Consider the following 13555-nt stretch of genomic DNA (forward strand, 5'->3'; position numbering starts at 1 on the left):
ATTCTCTAGGGTTGTGCTGTCCAATATGGCAGCCACTAGTCACATACAGCTGTTGAGCACTTGAAATGTGGCTAGTCTGCATTGAGATGTGCTGTAAGTATAAAATACACCCTGCAATTTGAAGACTTAGTATGAAAAAAGAATGTAAGCTATGTCATTAATAATTTTCCATTAATTACATGTTAAAATATAATTAGAAGATATTTATATTAAATAAAATCTTGTTAAAACTAATTTCATTTGTTCCTTTTTACTTTTATTTTTTCAATATTTTATTTATTTATTTTAGAGAGAGAGAGCATGTGTGAGCTGTAGGAGGGCCAGGGGGAGAGAGAGGGAGAGAATCTCAAGCAGACTCCACACTGAGTGCGGGGTCCGGTGCAGAGCTTGATCTCATGACCCTAATGTCATGACCTGAGCCAAATCAAGAGTCGGATGCTTTACCAACTGTGCCACGCAGGCACTCCCCTTTTTACTTTTAAATGTAGCCATTAGAAAGTTGAAAATTACATATATTACTTAAACATTACATTTCTACTGAATAGGAATACTCTAGAATGTGCCCATTTTTCTCCATCTCTACCTTATTTCAAGGCACTATCATGTCTTGTGTTACGTCAGTAGTCCTTTTTTTTTCTACTTCTAATCCATCATTTGCTAGAGTAATTTTACTAAAAGTTGGATTTGTATCATGACTTTGGAAATAGAATGAGAGTTTGAATCCCATTTCTATAATTTATAAGGTGTATAACCTTGGACAATTATTTAATATTTCTAAATCTCAGTTTTAACATCCTCCCCGTGGGGATTAAAAATGGAGGGAGGAAGTCTTATATGAATTCGTTGAGTCATTGTTTGTAGAACTAGTAGCATAGCACCTATCACTTTGTAAATGGTGTACGAGTCCTTCCATGAACTGGTTCCTACTTTCCAGCCCCATCCTTTGCCACTATTCTGAATGTACCAGTATGGTTCCAGTCATACTAACTCACTAAAGAGGCAGTTCTACTTCTGTGTCGTAATCTCTGTGTGCTTTGTGCCCTGTCACACCCTCACCTTTATTCTTTGCTTGAATAACTCCTAGTTCTCATTCAGGACCAGATCTTGGACCACCTCCTTTGGGAACTTTCCCTTCCATCCTCAGTCTGAATTAGGTATCATCACAACCAGTACACACTCCTGTTAATAAGGAGTGAGGAGCTATGGAAAATGGGATGGGTGTTGGAATTAGCTTGCCCAGGGCCAAATTTCAACTCTGTCACCTTTGCAGCTGGGTGTCTTGAGCAAATTTTTTACTTCTCTGAAGCTCAGTTTTCTTATTAGTAAAATGAGGACACCGACAACTATCTTGTAGAGAGGTTGAGAGATTTACATGGGCTTTAGAATATCTGGCACATAAAAGAAGGCCATAAATATCTATCATTGCATTGGCACCCTAAATAGCAATTGTGTGCTTGTTTCTCTGCTTTTTTCTTCTGTAGTGTATACTCCTGGAAGAAAATGATACTGTTTTATTGGTCTTTGTACCATTAAAGCTCGCCATAGTGCCTGTAGGTCCTTAACACAAGTTTGTTAATTATAAGAATGAATTAATGAATGATGAATGAATAAATAACACATTGGCAGCTAAGAGGATGTTGGATTTGAGCACCCAGAGGGATGGGCATTCAGGATAAATTATAATAATTACTCAGACTGTGAGAAATTCAAGCAAAGGACATTTAAAAGATGTTGGCAGAAAGTTGATGGATTTGTTCCATCGGTCCTTGTTGAAGCCATTGTTCTTCCAAGTAGCAGCAACCCCATGAGTAATTCTAAATACATGGTAATTCTAAATCTTTAAGTTCAACAGGGTACCAATGCCTTTATGAATTTTATTTTCAGTTTCTGGATCTATAGCACAATGGAGAAAAAAAAGGTCTGGAAGGGTTGTTGAGCCAAATAGGGAGAAGGGCTGTTATGTGTTTGTTTTTTTCTTGTGTTTGCTGGTTGTTTAACTCCTGTTATCTTACAAAATCAAAGTGGTTCTGCAAACACATCACACATCCGTTGTCCAGCCACTGGTTCCCTAATGCCAGGCTGTAGGCCATCTATGTTAGAATCACCTTTAAACAATATTCAGACTTCTAGGTTGCACCTGAATCCCAGTTCATAAAAGCTGTGGGGAAGAGGGTGTATTACTTTTCTGATATACAGTTGATTTAAAGACTGCCGATCAATATTTGTAGATAGAATGATGATTGCTATGGGAATTCAGACATCAAGCCTCAGACTTCATATCAACAACAACGCTTTTATTATTAATTAATATGTGTATCTTATATTTTTAAAATTGAAGTATAGTTGACATATTAGTTTCTGGCGTACAACATAGTTGTTCAACATTTATAGACACTATGAAATGCATCACCATGATAAGTATAGTTACCATCTGTCACCATATAAAGTTCTTGCTGCAGTAGTATTGACTATACTCCCTATGCTCTATCTTATATACCTGTGACTTATTTATTTTATAACTAGGAGTTTGTACCTTTCAATTCCCTTCACTTATACCCTTCCTCCCCCACCCCATGGCAACCACCAGCTCTCTGTATTTATGAATCTCTTTCTGTTTGTTTGTTTCTATTTATTTTAGATTCTACATGTAAGTGAAATTATATGGTATCTGTCTTTCTCTATCTTACCACAGTACCCTCTAGGTCCATCTATGTGGTCACAAATGGCTAGATTTCATTCTTTTTTTATGGCTGGGTAATATTCCTGTGTGTGTGTGTGTGTGTGTGTGTGTGTGTGTGTATGTGTGTGTGTATCACATCTTCCTTATCCATTTATCTGTTGATAGCTACTTAGATTGCTTCCACATCTTTGCCATTCTCAATAATGCTGCAGTACACACAGTGGTGCATTTATCTTTTCGAGTTAATATATTTTGAGTTAATATTTTTGGGATTTTTGGGCAAATATCCAGAAGTAGAATTACTAGTGTGCGTGGTATTTCTTTTTTAAATTTTTTGAGAAACCTCCAAACTGTTTTCCATGGAGATTGAACCAATTTACATTCCCACCCACAGTGCACAGTGGTTCTCTTTTCTCCGCATCCTCACAAACAATTGTTATTTCCTGTCTTTTTGATTAGCCATTCTGGCAGATGTGAGGGTGATATCTCTTTTTGGTTTTGATTTGCATTTCCCTGATGATTAGTGATATTGAGCATCTTTTCATACATCTGTGGCCCTCTCTATGTCTTCTTTGGAAAAATGTCTGCTCATATCCACTGCCCATTTTTAATTGGGCTACTTAGGTTTTTGGTGTTGAGTTGTATGAATTCTTTATATATTTTGAGTATTTACCCCTTATCAGATATATCATTTGCAAAGATCTTCTATTCAATAGGTTGCCCTTTAGTTTTGTTGATCGTTTCTTTTGCTATGAAAAAGCTTTTTAGTTTGATGTAGTCCCAGTAGTTTATTTTTGCTTTTGTTGCCCTTGCCTAAGGAGACAGATTCAAAAAAATATTGTTAAGACACATGTCCAAGAGTTTACTGCCTATGTTTTCTCTTAGGAGTTTTATGGTTTCAGGTCTCACATTTAGGTCTTTAATCAGTTTTAAGTTTATTTTTGTATATGATGTAAGAAAGTGACCCAGTTTTATTCTTTTGCATGTAGCTGACCAGTTTTCCCAGCACCATTTGTTGAAAAGACTGTGTTTTCCCCATTGTGTATTATTGCCTCCTTTGTCACAGATTAATTGACCATATAAGTATGGATTTATTTCTGGACCTTCTGTTTTGTTCTGTTGATCTGTGTATCTGTTTCTGTGCTAGTATCATATTGTTTTGATTAATATAACTTCAATGTACATCTTGAAATTTGAAATTGTGATACCTCCAGCTTTGTTCTTCCTCAACAATGCTTTGGCTATTTGGAGTCTTTTGTGATTCCATATAAATTTTAGGATTATTTGTTCTAATTCTGTGAAAAATACTATTGGTATTTTGATAGGGATTGCACTGAATCTATAGATTATTTGGTTAGTGCTTATATTTTAACAATATTTTTCCAATTCATGAGCACAGCATATCTTCCTATTTATTTGTGTCATCTTCAACTTCTTTCATAAGTATTTTCTAGTTTTCAGAGTTCGGGTCTCTCACCTCCTTGGTTAAACTTATTACTAGGTATTTTATTCTTTTTGATGTAATTGTAAATGGGTTTATTTTATTTTTTTTAAAGATTTTATTTATTTATTCGACAGAGATAGAGACAGTCAGCGAGAGAGGGAACACAAGCAGGGGGAGTGGGAGAGGAAGAAGCAGGCTCACACCGGAGGAGCCTGATGTGGGGCTCGATCCCATAACACCGGGATCACGCCCTGAGCCGAAGGCAGACGCTTAACTGCTGTGCCACCCAGGTGCCCCAGGGTTTATTTTATTTTATTTTATTCTTTTTGATGCAATTATAAATAGAATTATTTTCTTAATTCTCTTTCTGCTAGTTTGTTATTAGTGTATAGAAATACAACGAATCTCTGCATATTAATTTGTATCCTGCAACTTTACTGAATTAATTTATTGGTTCTAATAGTTTTTTGGTAGAGTCTTTAGGGTTTTCTGTATGTAGTATCATGTTATCTGTGAAGGATGACAGTTTTACTTCTTCTTTACCAATTTGGATGCCTTTTTCATTTCTTGTCTGATGACTGAGGGTAGGATTCCTAGTATTATGTTGAATAAAAGTGGCAAGAATGGGCATCTTTGCCTTGTTTTTTATCTTAGAGGATCATATTCCAGCTTTTCACCAACAATGAAGATTTTAGTTTACAGTCACTGGAGGAAAATGGCAGATAGCCATTGTGAGGGTTGAACATTTTTAAAATTTTTCTCTGTCAAAGTTGATGTTTCTCTCAAGCCATTTCACAATGACTTGGAGGCCAGTTAATCCTCATCTATCACTAAGAACCCCACTAAGAACCCTACTAAAATTTTTGTGCTACTTCTCTACTTTATCACAATCACATTCCTTGAAAACATTAATGTACAATTTAAAGATCGAGAAACAGTAATAAGAGGTTCATGGAATATGTTCTCTGTGTGGGGGGAAAAAAAAGCTTAGTACACCAGTTCTGGATGAAAATGGCGGAAATCTGTAATAATGATGATGATAATAAAAATAACTAACACACTAACACATCATGTTAGTATGTGCGGGTCCTATTCTAAGACCTGGAGACTTAATAATAGTACTGTTTATGAAGTTGTCTTATATTCCTTCATTCATTCAGCAAATATTTGTGGAATACAGCATGTCAGGCATAAAACAGTGATCTGTTTATCACCTTTATGAAGCTACTGTTATGTCTCTTCTAATGTCACAGATTTTTTTTAGAATTTTTGCTCATAGTAATCAAGAGAAGATTTAAATCTCCCACGAAGATTTGTGATGCTATGAGATACTAGCATTTTACATTTCGGATCAGAAATTGTTCTCTGTTTATTCTAAAAAAAAAAATCAAAGGTTCTTGACATTATTGATCTGCTTATGGGAACACAGCTCAGAAGAATAATACCAATCACTTAATCCATGCAGTTCACATGTAGGAAATGCTTACATTTATTTGCCAAATTGTTACATATTTACTGTGCTTCTGCTTCTTGGTTTTATGGGATACCTAGTATCTTTTCACACTTTTGTCTTCTTCCTCCTTAAATGGGAATTTCTACTCCCTCTTTCTCTGAAATTAGCCAACAGTTGAAAGGGTGAAACACAGTGATCTCCAAAACAAAGGGCATGCTGCCCTTTCCACAATGTTTGGCACCTAGAATGTGAAAGTCTGAAAATGTCCTTTCTGCCTGAAATATAGGTTTCATGTAGTTTGAGGTTCATACATGTTAGGTATGTAATGATTGTGGGTTGAGACATCATGATGCAGAGCATTGTGTTACTGTAAATATGGAAAGTCAAATCCAGAATTTTCATGCCTTCAATTTCTACTAACAACATGAATAAATTTGTTTTTGAGATTCTGTCCTAAGTTTGTATTGACTGCTTCATTTTATAATAATAAAAAAGCAGCTAATTAAATTATTTGCAGGTCTAATGTGTCAACTCAGTATCCAAAATCTGCTTGATTTAGAATTTGTGTGTATTTCATATTAATATGTACATTAAATATAATCTGATTCCATTATTTTTAGCATGGTATATTTTATAGATATTCAGATTTATTTGAGGACAGTAATTTTAAACATTTATGCATATAACAACTCAAAAGAAAATTAGAATTGACAAAACATCTTTTGTTTTCAGAGATAACAAGTTTTAGTTCATTATCTAAGTGTAAATTACTTTGCTTATCGTTAATATTTGGAAACATCCTTGTATTGGATATGGTACATATTATATGTAATTACCAGTAAAAATACCATCTGCCATTATTAAGTGCCTACTAGGAGATTGATTCTGTACTCTGTGTTTCATGCACTATCTTGTTTAATCCTCATGTGAGATTTAGGTCAGTATTATTATCCTCATTTTCAGGTGAGAAAACCAAAACTTTGGGAGATTAAATAACTTGCCCACCACTTCAAGTGACCGAAAGAACTGGGATTTAAGGTCAAGCCTTCCTGGGTTCATGTTTCATAAACGTGTCACAATACAAAAAAAGTATAACCTTCCTCAAATTGTTGATTCGAACCGAATAACAGTAACTTACATCTTTCCTTACCTGAGCAATAAACCAGTTTGTGCTACTTAGTTCTCAGACTGGGGGTGCATTCTCTGTTCTCACAGGGTTGAATGTAACAACTGTGAGACTGGAGAACAGTGTGGTGCAATTATGCATGGCAATGCTGTCACCTTCTGTGAGCCATATGGTCCGAGAGAATTGGTAAGTACATGCTATTTATGTACATTATTCCAAATACACTATCTTTATGGAGCTTTTTGCCAACAAAAGGTTCTTTTATGCTCTTATAAGTCATATGAAAATGTGCAGTATTATTTATATTATGAGTCCTATTACACATATCTCAAAATAGGGAGCAGTGGTTTATAGTTTATTTTCAAATGTAAAAATAAAAAATTCACTAATATAATGGGCAGCATCAGTGCATACACATGGTGCATCATTATGATTAGATGGCTTTAAAAAATATGGGTACGACATACATGTGACATAGATGACACGCATATATATGTATATCATATTTAAATAAGGTTTATGGCTTTCTAAATCTTGTATAAAGATTTACTTTTAACCGTCTTTGCAAGCCAAAAATATTAAATGAGCAACTTTATCACATTATTTTAAAACTTTTTGTCCCAACCAGAAAGGAACTTGACTGATTTTTTTTTAAAGTAAAAGTGCACTGAATAAACTAGTTTTGAACAAATTTTGGTTTATGCCAAATTGTTTAGGAGCAGGTTACTTTCCCTTAATTTAGACTGATTAGACTTTGCCTCCCAAAGGGAAGTTCTTGGATCATACGTAAAATGAAACATGAGCGTCCTAAATTGAAAGCAATGAAACCACTAGCCATCAGCATGCGGCTAATGAGCCTTTTGTTGTTCCTTGGTTCTGGCAGAAAGACTACATCTCACATTCTTGAACAAGGATATAAAAGCAATTGTTATATTATACTCCTGGCTCAATTCGTTTGCGAGAAATGCTCTACTCAACAACATCTCTTACGCTTTGCTTTTCTGATTTTCAGCTCGAGTTTTAGGGCTTCTTTTTTCTCCCACATTTTCCTTATCATCGGGCTTTTAGGTAACAGGTTGCATTTTTCACCCCTACATCGCACACTGTGTTTCAAATTCATTAACTTTAAAAGTGGCTAAAAGTCTGGCTTCCACAATACAAAGGGAAGAAAAACTAGCGAGGCAATTAGAAGAAGATTTAGTTATCAAAGTGAAAGTCAATTAATTTTTATAACATGGTTCTTATTTTATGCTGCTTGAATACCCCTTTCATGGCAATGGATACATTTAATTTATTAAGGATACGAGCTGCAGAACATTGATAAATTGAAGAGTTTTTAGCTGAAATTAGAACACAAACAGAATTAATTGGATGCAAATTAAAATAATAGGTGCTCATAATTCAAGTCTCACAAGGTGTTATAATATTCCTGCAGACAAATGTGACTCTGGTAGTGAAGATCTTCTTGAAAAAAATAGATTTGCTTGTGCATTTTAAATAATGTACCATGACTTAATTAATTATCTATAAACCTTAAAACAAAATAAAATTTTACTGTAGTTAATTGAGCTTAGAATAAATGCCTTTTTTAGAATGTTCTCCCATTCGGTAATATTTCGGAGATGCTTGGCAAGTTCTTTTTTGTTCTACTGATAAATAAGAAATAAACATATCTAAGAATAATGCCAGAATTCGTATTTCTACAGTTTCTAAACTAAAAACTGAAGTGTCTAGTTTATTCGACCCATGTGTATTTTAATCCTGTTTTCACTATTTCTCAGGTTATTTAACATTAGAGTTAATATACCCAATGGGCTAGTTTTGAATTGTATTATATAATTAATGTGAAATTAGCCTTTCAAGTAAAAAAGAAAATACTTGAAATAATTTTCTTCATCCAAGAAAGAAAAAAAAAAGACATATGTAGATTTATATTCCCATCATAAGTACGAAGAATTGTGTTGTGGACTCCAAGGGAATAGAGTGAAGATACATTAATAAAGACAGGATGACATCCACATTTTACACAGTAGCAGCTTCTAATTTTCAATAATTTTTATACTCTATTGGTGTCCCAGGAGCAAAAATATATATTGTACCAAGTTGTGTTTACAGAAGACAGATCAACCAAATGAAAACAAAGGAATTCAGTTGTCAGTTAACATGCTATTATGTTTTCTAAAATTCAGATATTTGCCTGGCACTCAAGACTGAATACAGTCAAAACTGTTGTGCGTGAGAACTGATGAAAGGTATCAGCCCCCAGACATCATTTTTTAACAAATTTGCCTTCTTTTTCATAAATTCAGTTCTTACTGTAGTTGTGAAACAAAGGACCACAGGCAAAGAACCTTGGTAGGCTAATGTGATATCTTCTATAATGCCAGCAAGAGCATCTCCATTTTGTGAATTCAGTCACATGGCATTTTATTTCAATAAAAGCCAGAGTCGGTGAGAGACATCTGCTGTCACATGGGCACACCAGGCATTCATGTCCCCACTGATGCTGTGGCTATAGCCCTCACACATTTTATTTAACTCCGTGAGGTCCCCATATTTCGGGTGGTGATACCCCAACTTTATTCATTTTGCTGGTCTGAAGTGAAGGTCACGAGGAATTAACTTATCCAGTCCTTTAAGAGAAAATGTGCTCTCTCAGAGCATGAGACATGTTGGTTATGTGACCCCCTGTGTTTGTTTTTGAAAGAAATTACTTATTGAATTATTTTCAGATATTTGGAAATGCATTTTAGTTGCAGTGAGGAGTTTGGGCTAAAACAGGATCAAATCCCCCCAAAATTTGCAGGGAAGATGTGCAGAATGAATCGCCTCAGCCTGTAGCGAACTCGTATTCATTTTGTGATCCTACTAATTTTCTGTGATTTGGGGTCTATTTTATAACTTAAGACCACTGAGATTTGGTAGGAGAAAAGTTCTGTCAGACATTCATAGTCGCTGTATTATTTATCCAAAGCCATGTAGGAGACCCTTTTCCTTTTCAGAATGTCCGATGTAAAGACTTAATAACTTTGCAAACTAGAATTACATATGTGAATCCAAGGATAAGAAGTAATTTATAATCCCCAAATGTAAACATAGGTTAACAGATTTTATAGGTAATGCTTCTTGTTACTTTTTTCTCTTCATCTTTCCTATTCCTTGGAGCCAACACTTTTAATAATGATAATGAGCTAAGTGGGTATAGGTAGAGAAATGAAAGTTAACCATTCTATCAGTCCTTAGCTTCCCTGGTGGAGGAGAAAAAAAATGTAGAATCAATGACTAATCTAGGTCCAGGGTCACTCACTCTCGGTTAGCACATGTAATTTGAAATTTGGCAATATTCCAAGCACTGTACTGTTTGCTAGTCGCGGTCACGTCTGTGGAACTTCATTATGCAGGCGACACTGTGTCATTTATTAGACCAGCAGGATAAGCATCTCAGACTCTCTAGTATATTTCATGCACCAGCCTTAGCAATAACTATGGTGCTTTTAGCTTACGTAGGATACCATTGTTTCAAAGAACTTATATTCAGGAGTGTTTCATGATTCACCTGGGAATCTACTCAGTTATAGAAAATCAGAGGTGGAAAGAGCATTCGTTCAATTTATGTGAAAACTTTAAAAATTTTCTTGTACCTCTTTGGACTGTAAGATTAAATTATCTAAGTGGAAAAACCATGAAGACAAACACTTGAACCTACTCTAAAAATTGTGTGTGTGGGGGGGGGGACAGATTCCTTTTAAAGGAATCTTGAAAAAGAACTAGTATCCTAGTTATTTAAAGAAAATTCTGTTGGTGCATTTTTCTCTAATGACTCTGGTTGAGGGGAAGAGAGCAGGAAACAGAGCTCTGGGCATGGTGGGCCAGTTTTCTTTTAGCAGGTAATCTGTGATAATGAGGGATTTAAATTAAGCAGAGAATTTGCTCTGATGCCCTGACATCAGTGATTTTTGCTACAGTTAAAATCAGTTAGGAGCTGATATCTATGCTGATAATCTAATAATTTATAAAATGTCTCTCTTGCCTTCCCCTCTTTTACCTTTCCTGCTTCCTCATGGACTTTAAAGTCACATATTTAAAGCGTACATTCAGTCATCTTTCCATATTATGTTGGAGAAATGGGAAGCACACATCCGATCTTTGGATGCTCACAGCTCAACTGAATTCTGGCAAAACAAGAGGCTTGCTCACTCCTCTTTCCACTAGTTCCCACAGTGATTCATAAACTGGATGTCTCCTGACCCTACCACAGTTGTGGACTCCATCACATGGGGGCCAACAAGGTGCAGGGATAAATTTAAGGATGATAATATGACATAAGACGCAGAAGCAAGACAGCTTCCTGGTTTTGCCATGGTGAAAACATAGTTGTACACTTTGTAATTTATAGGTGCAGTCATGGGAGGCATCCCATTCATTAGCTTACGGGGTCAGGAACCCCACAAGAGAGTCACTGAAAATGCGAACCCTAATCCTCATCTCATTTGAACTGGTATGGGTCAACGTCACGGCTCCACGGAATAAATAAATAATTTTTTAAAATTTAAATTTATTTAAAATTAAATCAGGTACCATTTCTCTTTTAGAAGGGGGAAAATTGTTTAAGCGTGCTTCTTCATGAGATTAAAGGAAAGTAATAGAAATGTATTAGAAGGACATTTCTAGGCCCATAGTTTGATTACTTTTTTTGGAGAGGTAACAATTTTATTGTGAAATAATCCACATTCTCTACAATTCATTCATTTAAATTATAGAATTGAAGGCTTTAAGTTTATTCACAAAATTATGCAATCATTACCACAATCAATTTTAGAACATTTTATCGTCCCCTGACAAAATCCTATACCCTTTAGCTGTTGTATTTCTATTTACTTTTCAAAATAATCTTATTCTCCTCATTTCCTCTTAATTTACCTCCCAGTTTTTGTTTGGGAACCTTTTTATGGCCTTTGCTTTGGGCTCTAGATCTGTTGGTGTAGGATGGAGGGGACATTGAGGGGTGAGTGGAGGGGACTGTGTTAAGTGCCCTCACAAGATTACCTGACAGATCACACTGAAAACGGTTTTCAGCAGGACCCTGAGAGTCTAAGTCAGGATCTCACAGCATTATTCCCCACAGGACACCATGAAATGTGTCTATGTTCAGACATAGTGATGAAAATAAGCTAACCACTGGATAAATATAACCTCTGTTTATGGCTCCTTTCTTTCCTCGTTTCAATCCCCTTTCCTCTTTCTCCTCCTGTCTTTCTGCCTGGTCTTAATTTGATATATTCCTTTTTCTAGATTACCACAAGCCTTAATACAACAACAGCCTCTGTCCTCCAATTTTCCATTGGTAAGTGTTTTTAGCAATTATAACAATTTAACTTGGAAGCGTTTGTTTTAATCATAGTCTGTCACCTGGATCATAGTGCCAAATGCTTTTCGATTTAGAGAAGAGTCCGTCTTAACGTTGCTGTAAATAGTTTTAAATGTTTTTTAAATGAAATTAAAAATCGGAAATGCTGCGTTCTGTTCTCACTTCTCTCCAGCAGGGAGTGGTATTTAAGAATGATACAGATAATTCAAAACGTTTTAAAATGATTTACATATGGATTTTGAATTATTGGGATGATACTGTTAGAGCAGAATTAACCTGACTGGTTGTGTTTTGCTCAGATTAAGATGGAAATCTGTTAAATTTCCTGCACCTTGACTGGCTGATAGTGAAAGAGATGATTATCGTGCCCTGAGAGAAACCAATTAGGGCTTCATGTTTGACATCAATAATCCATGTTTAATTCAGACATAGATAATTTTAAAATGACTGTATCTGGCAATATTTCTTTTCAGTGAGCTAAAAATTCCTACCCAAGCATTCAGTAAAATAAAGTACCTTTGGATCAAGCGTGTACAGCTTTGCTGTCTATATTACCTTCTGTTCTCATCTCCAAAGGATATGTTAGTAAATAACATGGACAAGTTTCCAATAGGAATGTTCTAGGTAAAGAAAGATACTGCCCTCTCGGTGGGGGCCAGCCTTATTGATCTCAGCCCTGTAGCATGGAGACCTCCTCCCGGCCTTTGCCTATGAAGTTGCTGGCAGCTGGGGCTTGGGGACAGGGGAGGGAGAGCTTCCTTCAGCCCCATTCCCCACCCCCAACCCCATCAGCCACTTGTCTTTGGAGAACCACCATAAGCAAAAGGACCGTTTCCCGCAGTAGCTTCCGAGTCCTGATCACCAAGTGGCCTTCTCCCAGCCAGGAGCTCGCTGTGCTTGATTGTGCCAGAGAGCAGGAGAGTAGTTTTCTTCAAGCTATGCGGTTGTCACCCTCTCATCCGTGTGCCTCCCTGAAGCTTCTGTAGGTCTCATGCGAAACTGCCTGATTACAGTTTGAGTTGTTTTCTTCTCACTTCGATAGCAGGACTACAACAATTTGCAGACTCTTCAGAAGTCCATATGTGGTCATAAGGAAAGCGTTAGCAAAAACAAGATAATGAGTCTTTCTTAGGAGGGTTTTCTTTGATCTGTTAGCAAGTGTATCCCAAATGTTCTGTAATGAGCATGTAAGACTTTTATAATCAGAAACAAGTGAAGTTCAATTTTTGAAAGTTGTGGTGCTATAAAAACAATTCTTTTAAAAACTCTAGCATGACAGGCAAGTAACCAGAACCAATGTGTTTAAACTTACTATGCTGTTAGTATAAAAGAATGTGCTGAAAATGTTTTCCTGTTTATCTCTATTCCAAGTATTTATTCCAAACTTTTTTGTTAGGGCAATGAACATTAATTTCAGATATTATTTCTTACCAAGTAAAGAATACAAGAGAATCCTCTTTAAAATATATGCTTCACAATTCTAC

General features: G+C 35.8%; 1 protein-coding gene across 1 annotated transcript in view; it reads left to right on the top strand.

Annotated features, from left to right (window-relative positions):
* RELN (reelin) overlaps nt 1-13555 on the top strand; it is a 476703-nt gene that overhangs the window by 228759 nt on the left and 234389 nt on the right. The window contains exons 7-8 of the mRNA XM_026503988.4: nt 6793-6889; nt 11996-12047. Of these exons, the coding sequence (XP_026359773.3) occupies nt 6793-6889; nt 11996-12047 (149 nt within the window). The remainder of the gene's footprint in view (nt 1-6792; nt 6890-11995; nt 12048-13555) is intronic.

The sequence above is a fragment of the Ursus arctos genome, unplaced genomic scaffold, assembly GCF_023065955.2.
Source record: "Ursus arctos isolate Adak ecotype North America unplaced genomic scaffold, UrsArc2.0 scaffold_3, whole genome shotgun sequence".
In the NCBI taxonomy this organism is placed as follows: Eukaryota; Metazoa; Chordata; class Mammalia; order Carnivora; family Ursidae; genus Ursus; species Ursus arctos.